Raw genomic sequence first — 23561 nt, 5'->3', positions numbered from 1 at the left:
CCTCTGCTTGACAGCATGGGGAAATCAAAAGAAATCGATCAAAAATGGTAGTCCTCCACAAGTCTGGTTCATCCTTGGGAGCAATTTCCAAACACCTGAAGGTACCACGTTCATCTGTACAAACAATAGTGCGCAAGTATAAACACCATGGGACCACGCAGCCGTCATACCACTCAGGAAGGAGATGCGTCCTGTCTCCTAGAGATGAATGTACTTTGGTGCGAAAAGTGCAAATCAATCCCAGAATTACAGCAAAGGACAAAAGTATCTATATTCACAGTAAAACGAGTCCTATATCGACAGAACCTGACAGGCCGCTCAGCAAGGAAGAAGCCACTGCTCCAAACCACCATAAAAAAGCCAGACTACGGTTCGCAACAGCACATTGGGACAAAGATTGTACTTTTTGGAGAAATGTCCACTGGTCTGATGAAAAAAAAAATAGAACTGTTTGTTTAAAACTCATTGTTATGTTTGGAGGAAAAAGGGGGAGGCTTGCAAACCCAAAGAACCCCATCCCAACTGGGGGTGGCGGCATCATGTTGTGGGGGTGCTTTGCTGCAGGAGGGACTGGTGCACTTCACAAAATAGATGGCATCATTTTCTCTACTATTATTCTGACAATTCACATTCTTAAAATAAAGTGGTGATCCTGACTGACCTAAGACATGGAATTGTTCCTTGGATTAAATGTCAGGAATTTTTAAAAACTGAGTTGAAATGTATTTTGTATGTAAACTTCTTGACTTCAACTGTATGTGCTAAATGTGTCGTTCTCACACAGTGTTATTGAAGTAAACTATTGTGCTCGCGCCATTAGTTTGCGTGGCGTTTTAAGTTTTTTTTCTGTCTCCTGCTGGATGTATACTGCATAGATATGTTGCTCAGTAGTGATGTTATCTCCTATAGTCGGTGGATAATAGTTAATTAGTCACATATGGGAAACGAAGTTCAGGTGGTTTGAATGCCATGTCTACATATATGTGTCGGATGAAGAGTCATTCTGAGAACAGAGCGTTTTATTTTAGCAGAATGTAAATAATGCCCTGGCACACGGTCTCTAAAAAAAGAAAGGAGGGAGAGAAAAAAAGCTGACCACATGTAAGAAAATCCATGGGAGAAAAGTATGCCTTTATCTTTTAATAAAGGGAGGAGAAGCCAGGAGGCTACATGAAATGACTGTGTAATAGCAGAGGAGAGGAGAACCTTCTGAAGACTTAATTCACTTAATTATAGCAGTGAGCAGAGCGGGAGAGCAGGGCGGGGGGGGGGGAAAGAAAAAATAGGGCGAGCAAGCAGGAGAGAGTGAGAAATGGAGAGTTAAACTCTGATGAGAGCTTAGCTAAGTATACAGGTTACAGGTGTATACACAGCCTGTGTGTGTGTGTGTGTGCGCGCTTCTAAGGCCGTGTTTACACAGGCAGCCCAATTCTGATCTTTTTTCCACTAATTGGTCTTTTGACCAATCACATCAGATCTTTTTCAGAGCTGATCTAATTGGTCAAAAGACCAATTACTGGGGGGAAAAAATCAGAATTTGGCTGCCTGTGTAAACGCAGCCTGTGTGTGTGCACTTGGGTGCATGTTTATGTGTGTGTGTGTGTGAGAGTGAAGCTGTACAGATTACACACATTGTGTACACCAGGAGGCTGCTGAGGGGAGCACAGCTCATAATATAGCCTAGAATGGAGTCAATGGCATTGTGTCAAACACATCAAACACGTGGTTTTCATGTGGCTGATACCATTCTATTGTCTACATTCCAGCCATTATTCTGAGCCGCCCTCCCCTCAGCAGCCTCCACTGGTGTACATACAGTATCTAACAGTTGGACCTAGTGTTAATGCTGATCCATCCTGAGAAAAGTCACTTTCCAGACTGCATGGTGAAATCTTCTTTCCTTTAAAAAAAAGCTGGCAGATGTACGTACCCATTCTAAACATAGGCTTCATCTTCCTCTCTGTCCTCTGTGTCTAGACGCCAGGCTCTCCTCCTCTCCTCGTTGTAGGCTGTGGTTTCTGTCCACTTGGGATGGATTGTACCCTCTTTCTCATGCTCAGGGCCAACATGTAGCCCGTTGAGCCAGCGGCTGGGCCGCACACTGTGGCTCTGGCTTTAAGTCAGTGCCTGTGTCCCAATTGGCACCATAGGGTTCTGATCATAAGCAGTGCACTATGTAGAGAGTAGGGTGCTCTTTGAGACTCCGACTAGCTCTGGGTAAGTGTAAGTGTTTATGACAGACAGGCCATATGCATGGCATGGCAGACAGCTAGAGTTTAGAGTTTCTGACCTGTGAGTTTCATGTTTTGTTTACTTTAAAACGTACTGTATGCACTTTAGAGGCAACTTTACATTGTTATTTCAGTCATCCGTTTACTTACGCAAAGACAAGGCCATATCTTTCTATAGTTCTCCTACAAATATATTATGGAGATTCACATTGTTATCTGGTAGCTGTGGAAGTAACATTACTTGAAATTCCAGAGCGGTTTTGAATTAATGAAGCAAATGGAATTACTGATCAGAACATTGTTTTTTTTGTTTTGCCCGATGTACATGTACAACACCACCATATTCTTTTTTTTACTTCATAGAAACCCTTGAACAGTGTGTGAAAGAGTAGGAGTATAAGGTTTTAGTGTGACAAGACATATGACGTTGTGGATTAGTGTGTCGGCCTTTTCCCTCTTCATAGGGACTTGAGCACACTGCTACTCTGCTCTGTTTTTCAGTGCTCTACTCCATTCTACTCAACTCTGCTCTGTTGTGCTCTACTCCACTCTGCTCTGCTCAGGGGAAATAGTTTTTTTTTTTTTTTTTAACAGCTCAATCCTCATCATTCCTCTCAACGTGTGTATGTGTGTTCATGTGTGTGTGCCTTACGTTAAAAGAGGGAGCTGCGCTTGCCTGTAGGTACATTTTTGCTGTCATCAGGCAGGCGACTCCCTACATGCAGCGCATGCCCAAATGGAGATTCTTTAGCAGGGATCTCTTTCTTCTTGAAGCGTCTTACCAAGAGCTATTAATTATTAACGTAGATGGCTAACATCAAAGCGTCTGAATTAAATGGACTACAGCCAGAGACTGGCAATGGAGAGCTGAAACTGGGTGAGAGGGAAACACACAGAGAACAGAATAAGATCATTCAGTCTTCGCCTCAGAAGTTTAAACGCATTTATGCAGTTAGGGAAAAAAGAAACGTGTTAGTGCCTATAAAGTGGACACGGCTATAGACCTAAAGAAAGGACTAGCCAAGGAGTTCTATTTAACCCCATTAGAATCAACTCGTTGGCCTCTGTGTGTGGATTGCATACTGCATTCCGTATGTGGAGTACTACTTTGTTGTGAGTCAGTTTGTTGTTGATCGATGGTGAAGCATTAGTGAATCATTCATCCCCTTCTACCCTGTGAGAACTTGTATTAAAGAACACACACACACACACACACACACACGCACACAGTGCCAGCTCACTGCACACTTCCTCTAGTCAAAATGAAGGTGAATGTGGATTGAGGTGGAGGGTTGCCAGTCAGCCTGGCCTGGCCAGATGTGCAGTACCAGTCAAGTTTGGACGCACCTACCTACGAAACTGGCTCTCATGAGGACCGCCACAGGAAAGGAAGACCCAGAGTTACCTCTGCTGCAGAGGATAAGTTCATTAGCGTTATCAGCCTCAGAAATTGCAGCCCAGCCCAATGATCAAGTAACAGACACATAGCAACTGAATCAGGCCTTCAAGGTCTAATTGCTGCAAAGAAACCACAACTAAAGAACACCAATAATAAGAAGAGAATTGCTTGGGCCAAGACACGAGCAATGGACCGGTGGATGTATGTCGTTTGGTCTGATGAGTCCAAATTTGAGATTTTTGGTTCCAAACGCTGTGTCTTTGTGAGAAGCAGAGTAGGTGAACGGATAATCTCCGCATGTGTGGTTCCCATCGTGAAGCATGGAGGAGAAGGTGTGATGGTGTGGGGATACTTTGCTGGTGATACTATCTATGATTTATTTAGAATTCAAGGCACACTTAACCAGCATGGCTACCACAGCATTCTGCAGCGATAGGACATCCCATCTGGTTTGCGCTTAGTGGGACTACCATTTGTTTTTCAACAGGACAATGACCCAACACACCCCCAGGCTGTGTAAGGGCTATTTGACCAAGAAGGAGAGTGATGGAGTGCTGCATCAGATGACCTGGCCTCCACAATCACCGGACCTCAACCCAATTGAGATGGTTTGGGATGTGCTCAGCATATGTTGGAACTCCTTCAAGACTGTTGGAAAAGCATTCCAGGTGAAGCTGGTTGAGAGAATGCCAAGAGTGTGCAAAGCTGTCATCAAGGCAAAGGCTGGCTACTTTGTAGAATCTCAAATAAAAAATATATTTTGATTTGTTTAACCATTTTTTGGCTACTACATGATTCCATATGTGTTATTCCATAGTTTATGTCTTCACTATTATTTGGCAATGTAGAAAATACTACAAATAAAGAAAAACCCTTGAATGAGTACTGTAGGTGTGTCCAAACCAAAAGACGTTCCAGGAGAATGGAACTAAACACATGGAACATAACTGGTACTTTATGTTCCATGTGTGTAGTTCCATTCTCCTGGAAGGTCTTTTGGCCCAATTGATGAAAGGTTCCACTCCATGGACCCTTTACACAGGTAGACCAAACCTTTGACTGGTACTGCATATAGATGGGAATAGAGGGAGCGGGAGGGATCAAGCACAGTATGTTCCAAATGGCAGCCTATTCCCTTTATAGTGCACTGCTTTTGACAAGAGTCTATGACTACTCTCTGCTCTCCCTCGCTAGTCTTTCTACTGATCTATCTCCGGTTGTACAGTATTGGAGAGGAATCCGTCCTGGTTGTAGGGAACACGAGTCCCAAGGGTTTCCCCGTTCTCCCCTACACGATGGCTTCTGCAAGTTCTCATCTTTGAGATAGAACATCTATCGTATGGAAAGACAGGGTCGCTGGTTCGAATCCCCGAGCTGGCAAGTTGGACAAATCTGCCGTTCTGCCCATTGAGCAAGGCGCTTACCCCCAACAACAACTGCTCTCCGGGTGCCGATGACGTGGATATCGATTGAAGCAACCCCCCGCATTTCTCTGATTCAGCGGGGTTGGGTTAAATGCAGAAGACACATTTCAGTTGAATGCATTTAGTTGTACAACTGACTGGGTATCGCCTTTCCCTTCCCTATAAATTGTCGATTCTTCCGTGCTCTAAAGTGGAATGAAGTCCGCAGGGTTTGTTCCAACTTCTTCCAGCTGCTTAACTACAACTTTAATTAAAGAACAAAACAGTTCAACTCAATAGCGCTTGGAGGAACCAGTTTCTGTTGCGAAACTTTTTGCAACAGAATCAGCGTAAAGAATACACCCCTGGGCCCAGACAGAATGGATGTTGGTTGGTCAGAGAAAGTAGGAGTTAAAGGGCCAATCAGCAGTTGAAACAATAAAAAAGCGTTCTACACGCCACTGTTTCGTTAAAAAGCTGAGGGATCGGGCTGGAGAAATGTAATCACTCTCAAATCCATAGACAGAGCAAGGACTTACCATCTCTGATATAAAAATGATAGTTTTAACCATATTTAACCATAGTGTTTGTTTACATTTACTTTCCACTGAAATGTATCTTCCGCATCAGAGAGGTGAGGGTGTCTGCCTTAATCAACATCCATATCTTCGGCACCCGGGGAACAGTGGGTTAACTGCCTTGCTCAGGGGCAGAACGACAGATTTTACCTTGTCGGCTCGGGGATTCTATCCAGCAACCATTCGGTTACTGGCCCAACGCTCACTAGGCTACCTGCTGCCCCTTCCAATGTTTGTTTACAAAATGTATAAGTACAATTATTCAAGAAATAGTGGGTACAGAGGGATGAGGTTTTGGCTTGCCTGTTGACATCCCCATGAGTTAAGTAGGTTAATAGGCCAACAAGCAAGAGATTTACAAACCTCAATAGCAGCTAGTTTCCAGTTTTCCCGTCCCCACTCAGACCTTTCTCAGACGGTCTTAGCAAACTTCTTACTGTGATTGTTTTAATTAAAATGGTCAAATAAACAAAAATAGCTTCTTAGCAAAGATCAATTTGCTCTAGGACTGTCTGGGAGAGGTCTGAGTGGGGAGGGGAAACCCAGTTCTCTGATATTATGAGTGTGATATTTTGAGTGGGGTTCGCTAAGGGCCGCCCTCTGATTATTATCAAGCATGCTTCTCTTCCTCACTCTATTGCGCGCAGGGAAATGCTGTGAGATATCTCACTCATAATATCAGAGAACTGAGGTTACACAGGTACTCTTAAGTTCTCTTTTTCAAATATATCTCACATGTGGGGATATGGTCAAGTTGCGTATTGCAACACATGCTCTTTGAAGCCAGGGAAGTCCCTACATAGCAACCCTCAGAGGTCCCGAAACTAAGGGATTACGGACCAAGAAGATGCAGGGACAACCTGTCAGGAAAAACCTCAAAAAGTGAGGGAAATCCCAATACATGGACCAATCTCAGTACAATGAGACATGTCCCAAAAACAGTACCCAAGAGGTCAACTCCTCTAGGAGAGGGCCCTTCCAAGCACCCTTGCCATTATAAATCAATAGTCCCCGTGACCTTGACAGACCTTGAGCGCCTATAGAAGACAGCCACTCAATTTTGAATCTGGACACGGTCCGCTTGTAGACATTCAGGAGCCCAAACTCCACTGGAGGATGGGAGAACGGGGTCATCAGTCCCCAACTCCTGTGCGAAATCTCAAGGATTTCCGTGACTTCATCCCATCGTCATCCTCGTTGTCCCCTAACTCGCTTTCCCCTGACACTACTTCGACAGTCAGGGGAGGGAGTCGAGGCTATCCATGACCTTGCCCAAACTGGGCTCGGTTGTGGGGAGCTGAGCCTCAGCTGTCGCTTTTGGCTCAGAGGCATGAGGGGGCTAACGAGATAAAAGCACATTTCAGCCTCCTCTTCAGACCTGCTGTAGTAAGCAATCTGCAGTGCTTACAGGACTCAGGGTCCTCCTAGGCATGTTCCCTACCCAAGCAATTAATGCATAGAGGGAGGGAATCTTTCCCCGCTATCATGAAGCCGCAAGCACAAGAACGTCGGGGTTAGAGTGCTGAGCTAGGCTCGTCCTGGGATGGGATAGCAGTGGCCATTTCAACGGATAAGGGGGACCAAACAATGCCTGTCGTAAAAATAACGTGCAGACGGCATAGGCTAGCTAGTTAGAAGCTAGCAAAAGAGTAGCTTGTGTAAACAGCGACACCAAGCTAGCTAGTTAGGAGCCTTGCAGCATAGCACAAGCAATATTGAGCACTCTGTAACGCTATAGCTGCGAAGCTAGTGGGGTGTAAGCTAGCTAGCAGCCACCTCATGGTGAAGGTGTGCTGTGGCTAGCTCAGTGCTGGCTGAAGGAAACCGAGTGACCGAGTTAGCATTCAGAGAAAAATGCTCCCGTAACCGACGGTGCCGTGAAGGCAGAGAGGGTTGGTCTAGCTAACACAATGGGTGAACGAAGCTTAACTAGACAATAGAAGGGAGCTAGCAAAGCTACCGTGTTGCAGTTAGGGTATGCTAGTGAGGTTTGCTTGCCTCTCAGCAAGCTAGCCAAGTTAGCCAAAGCCTTGCAGCATGGACTAACTGAGTCTCAATAGCTAGCAGTGACACTAGCTACTAACGGAGACTGAGAAGTAGAAAATTTCTACTTAAATCAAAAACCTGGTTAGAAGTCAACCTCTCAACAGGGTCTGAAGACCTATGCTCGGCAGCGATACCCTTCACGGTTCACTTGTGAGCTGGCAACCGGTATCCAGTCGATATGAGGAGAACTAGAGTAGTGACACTTTGGTTGAGGAAGAGAAGTGAGAATAACCAGAGGGCGGGAGAGTGTCTCCTTTGATCCTTTGATGGAATTGAGGGTCACCTCATTCGCCGCTTTGCCTGTCTGTCTCCAACAGAGTGTTTTAGATTAATACTTTCGAGAGTAGGCGATCCTTAGTGAACCCCAAATGTGAGATATCAAAATGAATAATTCAAAGAGAACTGAAAACGAGCTGTTACTGGCAGAGAGTTTTGGATCTCTTTGTCTTATTGGTCTGTTAACTAATTCACCACATGGTGATGTCACCAAGCAGGCCAAAACACCATCCCACCAAAACAGGCAGCTCTTTAGTGTGTCCTAAATGGCACCCTATTCCCTTTATAGTGCACTTCTTTTAACCAGAGAACTGGGCCCTGGACAAAAGAAGTGCACTACATAGGCAATAGGCTGTCATTTGGTATACTGGTCTGTCTCTCGTGACACCATGTAGTAAGAAAGAAAGTTGAGAGACAGACCACATGTGCTCATCCTTCCAAAGTTATCATCGTGTTGTTTACCTCTTCATGGACTGGGGTCGACTCCCTCGGTCATCTCTCGCTCGCGCTTTCTCTCTCTCTCGAGGTCTCTCTCTTTCTCTCTCTAGCTGCTGGGCCTAGCTGCTGCTGGAGTCAGGCCATTCAAAGTCACACAACCCCCTCCAGTGGCTGGGAGTGAGAGTGCAATGTCTATGGGGGGAAAATACATTGAAACAACTGAGTCTAAAAAGCATTAAGGACACCTGCTCTTTCTATGACATAGACTGACCAGGTAAATCCATGTGAAAGCTATGATCCCTTATTGATGTCACTTGTTAATTCCACTTCAATCAGTATTGACAAAAGGGAGGAGACTGGTTAAAGAAGGATTTTGAAGCCTTGAGACAATTGAGACATGGAATGTGTGTATGTATTATTCAAGGTGAATGGGCAAGACAAAATATTTTAGTACCTTTGAGCGGGTTATGGTAGTAGGTGCCAGACGCACCGGTTTGTGTCAAAAACTAACGCTGCTGTTTTTTTTAACGCTCAACAGTTTCCCATGTTTATCACGAATGGTCAACCACCCAAAGGACATCTAGCCAACTTGACACAATTGTGGGAAGTATTGGCGTCAACATGGGCCAGTATTCCTGTGGAATGCTTTCGACACCTTGTAGAGTCCATGCCCCAACGAATTGAGGCTGTTCTGAAGAAATTGTATTTATTTTTTTATTTAACTTTATTTAACTAGGCAAGTCAGTTAAGAACAAATTTGTATTTTCAATGACGGCCTAGTAACAGTGGGTTAACTGTTCAGGGGCAGAACGACAGATTTGTACCTTGTCAGCAACCTTTCAGTTACTAGCCCAACACTCTAACCACTAGGCTACCCTGTTCTTAATTTCTTGTACACTCAGTGTAGACACACTTTGGATGTTAAGCAACAAAACTGACGAGTGCGCAACTATGGGGCAAAACAGACTGGGTTGTCTTAGACTATTGACAGCATGTAAACTATATTTTGTCTCCAAATGTTTATTGAAAACACAAACCCATTTGCACACACACTTGTTGTTCAATTACATTCAATTGCATTGGTTAGCTAGCTATAACAAGATACAACGGGCTGAAACGAGCCACCTAGGATTCCCCACAAGGCAGCTTCTTGTCATCTTTGCAAGCTATTTGTCCGTTCAGAATCGTAACAACACACTCCTTCCGGCGACATTGATGCGCATGCATACATTTTTTTGTGCCAACACGTCTATTTTTCGACTCAAAGATCTTGTCTGGTCTGGCTCTCGGTTTCAATTTCCATTTCAGGTGTACTTATTTGAGTTCAAGGTGATGTTTGTAAACAAAAGTAGAGAGTGAAAGTAGTGCCTTCATTTGAATGATTGATGCATATCTAATGATTGTGTTTCTCTCTGTTTCTTGCAGGCGAAGCGAGCGGTTCAGAGGGGAGCGACGGCTGTCATCTTCGACGTGTCCGAAAACCCTGATGCCATCGATCAGGTCAGTACACACACACACACACACATAGCACTCGCATTCGAAGTCTCCACTTATTCAATGAAGGAAACAGAGAGGCTAAGCCAACATGCTAAGGCTAAAAACATATTCCTCTCCATTCAAACAGCCAAATTCTTCTTCTCTTTTCAAAGACCTTCTGTCCTAACAGACCACTGTCAACTGACTGAGACATGCCCTGCTATGACAAGCAGGTTGTGTGTTTGTCCAACAATAGACTTTTTTCCCTTCTGGTCAAACCCATGTGGATGAAGCAGGCTCATTCAACTATTAGGGGCTTTGAGTCTAGCCTAAGGACCCGTCCCAAATGGCGCTCTATTCCTTATATGGTGCATGGAGCTCTGGTCAAAAGTAGTGCACTATATAGGGAATATGGTGCCATTTAGGATGCACACGGAGTCCTACCCTGTCTGCCTTAAGAACAGTGTACTGTGTGAGAGAGACGTTAAATTGATATTCAGGTTAGGGTTTTACTCAACCATGACCGTGCTCTGTGGAGCTCATAACTGCAGAGGTAGTTTAGAGCTGCTACTGCACACCAACACATTACCTCATCCCCTAGTACCCCGAATAATCCAAGTCTCTTGTTCGCTTTTATCTCTCTCGTTCTGACTCTTTTTTTTTCTTCTCTTGCTGATTTTTCTCTCTCTACTTCTTTCTCCTTCTCTCCCTCTCTCTCTCTTTGTCTCTCTCCTTCCATTCTACCTGAGCTAGTTCCTGTTTCTATGTTGTTGGCTGGTGAGCTCCCTGTCTGTAATACAGAAGACTGTCCTCCGCCCTCTAGCCTCCACCGGTGCAGCGTCGATAGCAGCTTTGTCAGAGAGAAGAATTCTCCCGTGGTATTCAGCCAGGCCCAAAGCACCAGGCCCGGACATGCAGGTTTCTCTGTGTTCAGGCCTCCAGGCTGTAGGCAACAGCAGCAGTGTAGCAGCGACCCACAGAGATAAAAGGCTTGAGAAGGGACCACATGAAAGGCAGTGTGGCCCGCGGGGTTAAATTCCCCTAAGAGGGTTTCCAGTCGCAGCTGCCCAATCGGTACAGACACGACCCACAAGGCCGAGGGGCAGGGAGGAGGGGTTACAGAGAGTTAGAGTTAACGTACTACGGGTGAAATTAGGAGGGAGAGAGAGGGTTAGAAAGTTAATGTTTTTAACCTCTCTTTTTTTTTAAATTGTTCTTGCCATTTACATGATCTATCTACTTTTACGAAGGCTTTAATTTAATGTAGAATTAAACATGATGGTTTTTGATAATAGAGAAGCACTTTTTTAAAGTTCCATTTGACTTCGAGTGGTTGAGTATCTCATCTTTCAAATTCACTTTGTTCTTCAATTCAAGCACATGCAGCATAACTTTGCTAGCAGTGTTGGCACTTTTGAGAGTCTAGTGTAGATGAACTTTGTAGATTGCAGGGGGAAAGAACACAAGCAGAGGCAGAGATGTGAAATTGCCATTTGCTATACTGTAACCAGAGAGAGCATATTTCACTTGGTAACATGACGACGGGAAGAAATTGAAAAGTGAATATCCCTGGTATTTCCCCTGGCCTTTCTAAATTACAGACGAGAGAACAGGGAGGGAGGGGAGACGACAGAATGGTGAGACTAGAGAGGACCGGGAGGGAGGCTGAGAGACCAGATAGGGTAGGAAGGGAGGGAGGCTGACTGATTGGAGAGACTAGAGAGGGGGAGGGAGGGAGGCTGACAGACGAGGGGGGGAGGGAGGCAGGCAGGCGGACAGTCTAGAACAGGGGTGTCAAACTCATTCCATGGATGGCCTAGTGTCTGTGGGTTTTGGGTTTATCCTTTCAATTACGACCTAGACAACCAGGTGAGGGTTGTTCTTTACTAAAATGGGGACCTTAATTCATTAAAACCCAGAGACACTCGGCCCTCTGTGGAATGAGTTTGACACATGGACTAGAGAGGGCAGGAAGGGAGGGAGGCGACAGCGAACTGGAGAAAGAGGAGCTCAGTGGAGGAGGCAGTCCACAGTTTCCACATCTCTCTCTCCTACAGGTTATTTTCTCAATGGGAAATAAAATGAGAGAGTATGTTGATGATAGGACACAGTTCTTATTCTTCATTTACAATACTGAAGGTTGATGTGGTGTGGGCCGGGCCAAATGTGGAAGCTGGCCGTGTCGGTGTTCTCCTACATAGCTAACCCCTTGTGTGTGTGTGTGTGTGTGTGTTCTCTTGTATAGCTGACCTGTTGTGTGTTCTCCTTTCCTGCAGCTGAACCAGGTAGCGGAGGACCCTCTGAAGAGGCCAGTAGTTTATGTGAAGGGGGCCGATGCTGTTAAGCTGATGAACATAGTCAACAAGCAGAAAGTGGCCCGTGCCAGAATCCAGCACAGACCACCAAGGGTAAGAGCCAGACAAGCCAAACCAGGACTACTGGGAAGATGCTAGGTGTGTGTGTGTGTGTATGTGGACTAGCCAAACCATATTTTGATCATAACTCTTATTTAAACCCTACACACTTCACAAAGCACTATACTGAGTCTAGTCCCGCAGCTAACAGTTACAGACATGGGAAGACATTCTTCTCGAGAAATCTGAGCCTCTCCTTTATTCCCTCCCTCTCTATTCTTTGTTATATCACAACAATTTTCACACAGTCATTTTATCAATGGACGGTGCCAGGGGTGCATCTATGCCCAGTCCTGTGTGTCAGTGCCGGTGTGCCTGCACGTGTGTATGCAAGCATGTGTGTGAGATGTCTGCCTTGGGCTGTCATAGACATAATTTAACAAACCCTTCTCCCCCTGTCTCCCTCCCGACAGCAGCCTACGGAGTACTTTGACATGGGGATCTTCCTGGCCTTCTTCGTAGTGGTATCTCTGGTCTGCCTCATACTGCTCATCAAGATCAAACTAAAACAGAGGAGAAGCCAGGTGAGTGAGCGCACACACACACACACACACACACACACACACACACACACACACACACACACACACACACACACAGTATTGCGCAGCTAACCTTGTGGTGACATACAATTCAGTCCCATTCAAAATCCTATTTTCCCTAACCCCTAACCTGTACCCTAACTTTAACCTTAACCCAAAAACCTAACCCTAGAACTAAACCTAATTCTAACCCTAACACTAATTCCTAACCTTAACCCTAAACCATAAGAATAGCATTTGACTTTGTGTGGACTTCTGGTCCCCACATCTAGTTAACCTCTTTGGGCTGAGATCCCGTGAACGGGATCGATGTGACAACAGCCAGTGAAAGTGCAGGGCGCCAAATTCAAAACAACAGAAATCCCATAATTAAAATTCCTCAAACATACAAGTATTTTACACCATTTTAAAGATACACTTCTTGTTAACCCCACCACAGTGTCCGACTTCAAAAAGGCTTTACAGCGAAAGCAAACCAAACGATTATGTTAGGTCAGAGTCAAGTCACAGAAAAATACAGCCATTTTTCCAACCAAAGAGAGGAGTCATAAAAAGCAGAAGTAGAGATAAATTGTTAATGGCTCTCTGGCAGACCTCTGACTCATTCCCCTCTCATTCACCCCCACTTCACAGTAGAAGCATCAAACAAGGTTCTAATGACTGTTGACATCTTGTGGAAGCCTTAGGAAGTGCAATATGACCAATAGGCAATGATTTGAAAACCTACAAACCTCAGATTTCCCACTTCCTGGTTGGATTATTTCTCAGGTTTTTGCCTGCCATATGACTTCTGTTATACTCACAGACATCATTCAAACAGTTTTAGAAACTTTGGTTTCTATGCAAATATACTTATATGCATATCTTAGCTTCTGGGACTGAGTAGCAGGCAGTTTACTCTGGGCACCTCTGGGCACCTTATTCATCCAAGCTACTCAATACTGCCCCCAGCCATAAGAAGCTAATATCTACATAAAGATAATATTTAAGACGGAGAATAGTATGTTCAATAGGGAAGATAAATAATGAAGTGTGCGCACCTCATTCACTTGCCAACAAGGCTACTTGCTCATTTTTCAAAAAACAAGCCTGAAACCCTTTCTATAGACTGTTGACATCTAGTGGAAGCCATAGGAACTGCAATCTGGGTCCTATCTATTTGTATTTCCCATAGGCTAGCACTGAAATGGCCTGTGAACATCAAAAAAAATTATTCCAAAAGGATTTTCCTCGGGCTTGCCATATCAGTTCTGCTATACTCACATGCATTATTTTAACAGTTTTAGAAACTTCAGAGAGTTTTCTAAGTATATGCATATCCTAGCTTCTGGGCCTGAGTAACAGGCAGTTTACTTTGGGCACGTCAGTCATCCGAAATTCCGAACAAAGACCAGTCTTCAAAACAGGTTTTAACATCTAATTAACCTTGATGGAGAGCAGCACAGTAGCAGGTGAAATCCTGCCAGCACACCTGTGTGTGTGTGTTCGACAGAGGAACACACTCCAGGGGACTGCTTTTGGGATTAATATAGAGAAACCTGCCAGTGTGTGTGCGCACGTGTTTCTGTTTGCGTGTGTGTGTTCCTGATGAGCCATGTCGACTTCCTTGAAGTGTTAATTAAAATAGCAGTTTGTCACACGTTACGAAACCTCTTTCCAGTTGAGTTCACACTGGGGCATGCTAAGGACACTCTGTCCTCAACATATTGCTGACTCTATGTAGGCTACATGACCATCACTGTACCTGTCTACCAACACTGTACCTGTCTACCAACATTGCACCTGTCTACCAACATTGCACCTGTCTACCATCATTGTACCTGTCTACCAACATTGTACCTGTGTACCAGCACTGTACCTGTCTACCAACACTATCTACCAATACTGTACCTCTCTTTATGTTGTTGTGTACCATTATTCCCAGCCTGACCATTTCTATCCCTCCTCTCTCTCCTCCCTCTCCCCATCTCCAGAGTTCTATGAACAGGATGGCCATCCAGGCCCTGGAGAAGATGGAGACCAGGAAGTTCAAGGCCAAGGTCAAAGGGCAGCGCGAGAGCAGCTGCGGGGCATCGGATTCACTGAGCAGTAGCTCCACCTCAGACTGCGCTATCTGCCTGGAGAAGTACATCGACGGAGAGGTGCGAGAGAGAACACACACACACACACGCACACTGAATACTATTCATAAAGAAATAGCCTTATATCAGAGTGCCATTTTAATTGGAGTGGTATTTGAAAGTGGTGAGTTTAAGGCACATGGTCAAACTGACTTGAATTTCGGAAGTCACTGTAGAAAGATGTTTCCTAGACCCTAATCTGGGACCTTTGAAGGTTTACAGTAACAGCATTGCTAATCATGGCCCAGCCTGGGGACATCAGGGGACCAGCCCCGGGCCCCCAGGGGACCCAGTCAGTGAGTGTGTTATGTGTCGTCTTGGGAAACCAGGGAAGAAAACACACAACAAAGCATAGTCGTGATATAAAAGGCTGAATGGCATCAAAGGGGTTTGAGCAGTGAAGTAAGACAAAAGATGGGAGGGAGAGAGCCCAAAAAGGAGATGAGTCATGCTAAGGGGCAGTGAGAGAGGAAGGAGAGTGGGAGAGAGGGAAACAGCAAGAGAGATGGAGGGAAAAACTTGAGCCATCTCTGTCCAAGAACGGAATAATAACGATCCTTCTTTGTGTCAGTGAGTCTTGCTGTGTTCTGTATAAGGCTCTCTCTGGCTCGGCCAACGGCATGGTGTCAGGTTTGAGAATAAGGGTGACTGGTGTAGTTTGAGGGCTCTGTGCTGTCATGAGTAGTGTAGTCTTGGGTTTGATGGTGAGGTTGGATTTGTTCAGTGTAGCTGTATACTGATGTATAATGTGACACTGGTGAAGAAAAGAAACTTTCCTGCTGCTTTGCTGCCACCTGTTGGCCATTCATCCATCAAACGCCAATGATGTCCTTCGATAGCATAAGCCTTTTAACTAACCTTAACTCTTCTTCTTCCCCCTCTCCTCCTCTCCCCTGTTTCCTCCTCCTCCTCTTCTCCTGCTCTCCTTCCCCTCAACAGGAGCTGCGGGTCATCCCCTGTGCCCACAGGTTCCATAAGAAGTGTGTGGACCCTTGGCTCCTCCAGCACCACACCTGCCCTCACTGTAGACACAACATTATTGGTGAGATGGTACACACTGTCCGCATCCCAAATGGCACACTACTCCCTATGGGCCCTGGTCAAAAGTAGTGTACTATATGGGGAACAGGGTGCCAGTGGGGGAGCACCTGTGGCTCTCTAAGAAGAGTTTCCAGCACTTTTGTTCGACGACACAACCCACTAAAACAGTTCAAGCAAAATGCAGTTGATGTAAAATACCCTTTTCATGAAATAAAGTAAATATTACAACACATGAAACTGTAACTGTAACAAAGCTAACCTTTGAAAGACTCTTCTTTGACTTTCTAGGTTAACCTTAATCAAACACTCTCCCTCTTTCACACCCCTCTTCTCAGAGCAAAAGAAGGGGAACCCCGGCCCTGTCTGCATGGATGGCAATCCCGTCCACAGCCGGCAGCAGAGGGTAGTCCTGCCCGTCCACTACCCAGGCAGGGTGCACCGTGCTGGGCAGGTGACTACCTACCCCACCCGCACCTCCATGGACCCCCATGGTAACCCCATCACAATGCTCACTGTGGACCACCACCCAGACCCCCAGGGCCTGTACCCTCCCCAGTCTGCCCACGCCGGGGCCTTCCTCCGGGGCTACCACCCCCACACTACCATGCACCTGGACCACTCCCTCAACCCCCACCACTGTGGCCTGGAGCACCAACACCGCGGCCTGGGCCTCAACCCCCCCACCTACCCCCAGCACCAGCAGTCCGGGCCCCACCATGGAGCCTTCAAGAGGCCCAAATTCCATGGGCGCAGCTTCTCACGTGCTGCCTGCTACTCGCAGTATGAGACCATGTACCAACACTACTACTTCCAGGGCTTGACCTTCCCCCAGCAGGGTGAGGGGGCTGCAGGCATTGTGGGGGTGGCTGGGGGTGCCGGGCCCCACAAGGGCCACCACAGCAGGGCCTTCCAGGGGGGTCTGCTCTACCCCACGGTGGTCCACATGGCCCCTGCTACCAGCTCCAGGATAGGGGAGGCAGGGAGCGGTGCCTCAGGCCTGGGCTGTTACCATGGCCACCACTCTGTGTGCAGCGGTTACCTGGCCGACTGTCCGGGCAGCGACAGCAGCAGCAGCAGTTCGGGCCAGTGCCACTGTTCATCCAGTGATTCTATGCTGGACTGCACCGAGGTTAGCAACCAGGGGGTGTACGGCTCCTGTTCTACCTTCCGCAGCTCCCTGAGCTCTGACTACGACCCCTACGTCTACCGCAGTAAGAGCCCCTGCAGGGGTTCGCAAGGGGAGCCAGGGGCCACAGCCGCAGGGGCCTCCACCGCCTGTCCCTCCACAGCCGAGGACTCCCTAACCCCAGCTCCCTCGGGGGCCAAGATGGCTGCAGCCTGCAGCCACAGCCTCCTCCAGGAGCCTGTGGGTTCGGCTCGGGGGACCAGCTCTCCAGCTGCAGTCTGGAGCCGAACTACAGCAGCCGCTCGTCACTGGAGCAACCCAGGGACACCAGCACCACTAGCACTACCTCAGCCGGCCCTCTAGAGGGAGCCGCTGACAGAGGGAAGGGGGGGCAGACAGGGGAGGAGATAGGGGGGAATCATGTCCTGGGGGGAGTAGGAGCAGGGGCGTGTAGCTGCTGTTTTGAGGTACTCCCACCCAACATGGAGTGCATAGGTCAGCAGGGGCAAGACTCGGACACGGCTGGGTCTCTGGCCTCCTCAGGGCGTGGCTGTCACAGGGGGGCGGAGTTCCATCAGCAGAGCTCCGCCTCTCAGCATCAGCAGAACTTTTACGGCCAGGGGGAGCACCTGTTAGCTCCGTCGGAGCAGGTGAGTTACGAGGGCCTGCCCTGCTTCTTCTACAAGGAGATGAAGGTCCACCGGGCCACAGGGGGGCGCTATAACGAGGATTATGCCGTGAACGTGCAGTACGCACACCACGCTGCAGACTCAGACGCCTGCTCCGGACAGGGCTGCTGTGGCGAGCTCAGCCAGAGAATACCCATAATCCATGAGGACACAGACTGTGAACCGGGCTTGGGGGCGGAGACCCAGAGCAGCCTACTGCTAGGCAGCATCATCACGGGGGAAGGGCAAGGGGGTGAGGGGCGGACTGGGAATCGTTGGCGGGTGGAGCCAAGTGAAGGGGGGTACTTTACTTCAGGACAGTTCAGAGGTCAAACTTACCCCACCCAGGAGGAAGAGACCAGGGCCCTGTTCCACCCTCGGAACGCCACTAACCACGATGCGTCGGGAAACAGTAAAGCTACAGATGAGGGGCTTGGGGGTATATGAGGGGGTGTGGAGCCCAGAAACAGCCTCTTTGGTACCGAACTAGTCAGTCGTTCAGTCAGTCAATCAACAAACCCTCAGTTGCCTTGTTCTAAGCCTTGCTCGCTGAGCTCTGAATGTTATAATCCTATATGGTGATGGTGTGGATTTCTACTGAAAATTATATGATGGCCTGCCTGGTGTAACCAGGCCTATCCAGTTCATTCCTGTGGCTCAGCCCACCTCGTGGCCCCACCAGCAGCTTCTACAGGCTGTGATAGAGAATCAGGCTACGACATATGGGTGGATGTTCAGTGGTTGGCTTGGCAGGGGCACAACACGACATGTAGGCTACTACCACATACCATCTGTGCCAGCCAGGGTCAGTCATGAGACCCATTAGAAGATCAACTAATTGTGTTAGCTGGGCCCAGTTTGTGAGATTGTATTTTCTGATTTGGTGAGTTGTTTTTCTTTACATGATATCGAAACTCCATCTTGTGCAAAACTTTTGAGGATTTCTTTCCCTTTTTTTTCCCTCTTCTTGTTAATTCTTATTACACAAATGCCTGGATGTACATGCAGTATGTATGCACTATACGTACAGTCAGGTCAAAAATGATTGGCACCCTTGTTAAAGATGAGCAAAAAAGACTGTATACAATAAATAATACAAATAATGAGCTATATTATATTTTCGGGACTTGAACCCGATTGAAAACCTGTGGTTTGAATTGAAGAGGGCTGTCCATAAGTGCAGATGAAGGATATCAAGGATCTGGAAAGATTCTGTATGGAGGAGTAATCTAAGATCCCTCCCAATGTGTTCTCCAATCTCATAAAACATTTTAGAAAAAGACCATGTTGTTATCCTCACAAGGGGAGGGTTCTTGAGTATTGAAAAGAGGGGTACCAATATTTTTGACCCCTATCTTTTTTTGTATTACTTATTAAATAAAGTATCTCCCTCTGAGCAATAGTATTAGCATAAAATAAGTATTTTTTTTGCTCACCTTTAGACCTGACTGTGTGTACTGTACTGTACTTATTTTATGACATACAGCTACCTATACAGCTTGGAAAACAAGCTTCAACAAACCACCAACTCAGATGAAAGGTTATGTAAGAATACCAAAACCTTTCCCTTTTCTTTTTTTAGGGGGTTTGGTGGGGATTCGGATCTTTTGGTAGTTGGAGGACAGCCAGTGTCAGTCAGTCGCCCACTTCTCTCATTGGGAAGATGAAGCTAAGCTATACAAACTACTCTACAGTTCTGTCTGTTGGTGGTATACTCAGTCCAACACCAAGCCTTAGGCCAGCGAGCCATACTTACTATCTGGGGCGGGACTGTGTCACTTTTTGGTTGAATAGAGGTCCACATAGTGACAATGTTTCTCTGAGTTCCTCGAAAGAGATTTGGAAATCTTCAAAGGATTGGTTTCATATCCATTTTAGTTACTATTTCTAGTTTAGAAGCTCATGGTTTTTTTTTTTGGGGGGGGGGGGGGCAGTTACTCATCTAGCCTCCTCAACACTTAAGCTCTAATGTAGATGGTCGTATGAGGCTCTTGTGTTGCTTAAAAAAAAATAGGCCAAAGGAAAAAAGTATCATTCACAAGGGATCTCTTTTATACTGTGGCTGTGTGTTTTTGTTGATGTATTTTTTACAACACAGTTACAAAAAAAGCAGCACATCTGATTTTAGATTTTTTTTAATGATTAAATCACACAATACACACCATGCTCACAAACAATATCAACGTTGTTTGTTCATTCATACCTTCTTTCTGTTTGTTTTACAGACTGTATTCTACTGTTTCTATGAAATGTACCCATTCTCTTCACAGAGGCATTTGTTTTGAAATAACAATATTTATATGTTAACCCAGAGCCCTAATAAATTAAAGATATTGAGAATCTAATCTTGCCTTTGCATAGAGATGTGTTGCAAATGAAAATTTGGGGGTACGCAAGTCACTATTTAATTTGTTTTAATTGTTTGTAGCACTTAAGATTATATAAAAAGAAAATGTGTACAAAAAAATGCTTTTTAAAAAACAATTTAAGAAATATAATTATTTTCTCCATCATTACCATTTTAAAAAGGTTAGAAATCAATCTGTATATTTCTGTATCTGTATAGCAGCACATTTCATAAATGGAAATATGTTCTCTGAATATTTATTTACTAATATATTTATCTTTAAGCCATGTCTTATGTTGTGTATGAACATTTTGGAGTTGTTATTTGGTTGCTTTCTTTGATAAATCACTAACATGAGACTTTGTAAATACATGGTAATTGCACATAAGACGATTTTAAATACTCTCTGACCAAAAACTGATTTAAAAAATGTAGTATCATACAGTTTTGTAATTAAAGTGTACAAAGATCTGTAAAATATACAGTTTTATTCAAGTAAATCATGTTGTGGCATCTTTCTTCCTAACCTTGTCATCTTAATTCACAACAGTTCAATTAGAAGTGATGTCTTAAGTCTGGGATACATCTCTTTTGGGAAGACCATTTTTGGTGGAAAGCATCTGTGGAATATTTCAAACCATGCAACTTAACTACAGGCCAGACAAAGACTATGATTAACTGAGTACACGCTGCAGTTTTTGGGCTTGACAGCCAAAGTTAGAACTGAAGTCACTGCTGTTCTGTGCCTGTACATACACCTAGGTTCAAATTAGAGGTCGACCGATTATGATTTTTCACCGCCGATACCGATTATTGGAGGACCCAAAAAAAAGCAGATGCAGATTAATCTGCCGTTTTTTAAATAATATACATATATTTTTTATTTGTAATTATGACAATTACAACAATACTGAATGAACACTTATTTTAACTTAATATTATACATCAATAAAATCAATTTAGCCTCAAGTAAATAATGAAACATGTTCAATTTGGTTTAAATAATGCAAAAACAAAGTGTTGGAGAAGAAAGTAAAAGTGCAATATGTGCCATTTAAGAAAGCTAATGTTTCAGTTACTTGCTCAGAAAATGAGAACATATGAAAGCCGGTGGTTCCTTTTAACATGAGTCTTCAATATTCACAGGTAAGAAGTTTTAGGTTGTAGTTATTATAGGAATTATAGGACTATTTCCCTCTATACCATTTGTATTTCATTAACCTTTGACTATTGGATGTTCTTATAGGCACTTTAGTATTGCCAGTGTAACAGTATAGCTTCCGTCCCTCTCCTCGCTCCTCCCTGGGTTCGAACCAGCAACACAACGACAACAGCCACCATCGAAGCAGCGTTACCCATGCAGAGCAAGGGGAACAACTACTAGAAGGCTCAGAGCGAGTGACGTTTGAAATGCTATTAGCACGTGCTAACTAGCTAGCCATTTCACTTCGGTTACACCAGCCTCATCTCGGGAGTTGATAGGCTTGAAGTCATAAACAGTGCAATGCTTGACGCACAATGAAGAGCTGCTGGCAAAACGCACGAAAGTGCTGTTTGAATGAATGTTTACATGCCTGCTTCTGCCTACCACCGTTCAGTCAGATACTTAGATACTTGTACGCTTGTATGCTCAGTCAGATTATATGCAACGCAGGACACGCTAGATAATATCTAGTAATATCATCAACCATGTGTAGTTAACTAGTGATTATGATTGTTTTTTATAAGATAAGTTTAATGCTAGCTAGCAACTTACCTTGGCTTACTGCATTCAGGTAACAGGCAGTCTCCTTGTGGAGTGCAACGAGAGAGAGGCAGGTCGTTATTGCGTTGGACTAGTTAACTGTAAGGTTGCAAGATTGGATCCCCCGAGCTGGCAAGGTGAAAATCTGTTGTTCTGCCCCTGAACAAGGCAGTTAACCCACCGTTCCTAGGTCGTTACTGAAAATAAGAATGTGTTCTTAACTGACTTGCCTAGTTAAATCTGCGCCCAAAAATACCGATTTCCGATTGTTATGAAAACTTGAAATCGGCTCTAATTAATCGGCCATTCCGGTTAATCGGTCGACCTCTAGTTCAAATACATGTGTATTTGTTATTTAAATACTTACAAGACTGGAGAAAAGCAGGAGGTGAGAAAAATGCTGGTTGACTTGACAAATGACACGAACTGGCAACAGACAAACAGAGAACACAGGTATAAATACACGGAAAACAGGAGACAAAGGGCTGTGAGACATAGGTTTGACTCTGGACACATGAAAAGTGGGATGTATACGAAGGGTACGGGGCAACAGAAGACAAATAGCAGAGGGGCTAATAATCTTGGAGATGGGAAATGGGCAGATAAACCGGGGGAGAGTTTGCGGGATTCTACCCAGAGGGGCTGATCCCGGGTGGATAGCCATACCTTCTGCCCAAGACGATACCGGGGAGCCGGGGTCCAATGGCGATCCGCCTGTCGTCGATGCCTGGAGGTGGTCTTGAGGAGGGCCGACCGGGCTCTCCTCCAGGACGACGACAGCGGAAGACAAAGATCTGGGCAGAAGGTACACCAACCTCTTCCTCCTGCTCGGGGAATAGCGGGGGCTGATACCCCAGGGAACACTCAAATGGCGATAGGCCCGTGGCAGAGCAGGGAAGGGTGTTGCGTGCGTAGTCGACCCACACCAGCTGCTGGCTCCAGAAGGTGGGGTTGGCGGAGACCAGGCAGCGCAGAGTAGTCTCACGATCCTGGTTGGCTCACTCCGATTGGCCATTGGACATAGGGTGGAACCCAGAGGGATCCGGAAGACATGCTGCACCATGAGCCTGGCCGTCTCCTTGGCCGAGGGTAGTTTGGGGAGAGAAATGAAGTGATCAGCCCGGAGAACCGGTCGACCACAGTCAGGATGGCAGTGTTGCCCTCAGATGGGAGGAGGCCCGTGACGAAATCCAGGGATATGTGGGACTAGGGTTGGTGAGGGACAGGCAGTGGTTGCTGAAAACCAGCCGGAGCTTGCCAATGAGTCTTGTTCTGAGCACAGACCATGCAGGCGGAGACAAACGCGGCGACATCCAGAACCATCATAAGCCACCAAAAGCATTGTTGCACGAAGGACAGGGTCAGGGTGGCAGGCAAGCCTGGAGAAGTGGGCCCACTCCATGACCGCAGAGCGGACAGCGTCAGGCACCAATTATCAGGCCCCCCCCCCCCACCCCAGGGTTCGACTGGGACCGCTGCGTCTCCCGAACTTGTTTCCCTCTATCCCAGTTGAGTGTCGTCACCAGGCACAAGGTGGGAAGGATGGTCTCAGTGCATCCGGCTTGACATTCTTGGGTCCCGGCCGGTACGAGAGGAAGAAGTTGAACAGCAGGACCCATCTGGCTTGCCTGGGGGTTAAGTAGGCTTGGCGGTGTGGAGATACTCCAGGTTCATGTGGTCGGTCCACATGATGAATGGGTGTTCCGCCCTCT

General features: G+C 45.9%; 1 protein-coding gene across 1 annotated transcript in view; it reads left to right on the top strand.

Moving 5' to 3' along the window:
- The window catches only part of LOC135545471 (E3 ubiquitin-protein ligase znrf3-like), a 104599-nt gene extending 83994 nt beyond the window's left edge, over positions 1-20605 (top strand). The window contains 7 exon segments of the mRNA XM_064973105.1: positions 9797-9871; positions 12124-12255; positions 12675-12785; positions 14777-14944; positions 15863-15965; positions 16300-17288; positions 17291-20605. Coding sequence (XP_064829177.1) covers positions 9797-9871; positions 12124-12255; positions 12675-12785; positions 14777-14944; positions 15863-15965; positions 16300-17288; positions 17291-18205 — 2493 coding nt within the window. The 3' untranslated portion in view covers positions 18206-20605.
- The last annotated feature ends 2956 nt before the right edge of the window (positions 20606-23561 follow it).

This window comes from Oncorhynchus masou, chromosome 1 (genome assembly GCF_036934945.1).
Source record: "Oncorhynchus masou masou isolate Uvic2021 chromosome 1, UVic_Omas_1.1, whole genome shotgun sequence".
NCBI lineage: Eukaryota > Metazoa > Chordata > Actinopteri > Salmoniformes > Salmonidae > Oncorhynchus > Oncorhynchus masou.
This window is presented reverse-complemented; position numbering and strand designations above follow the sequence as displayed.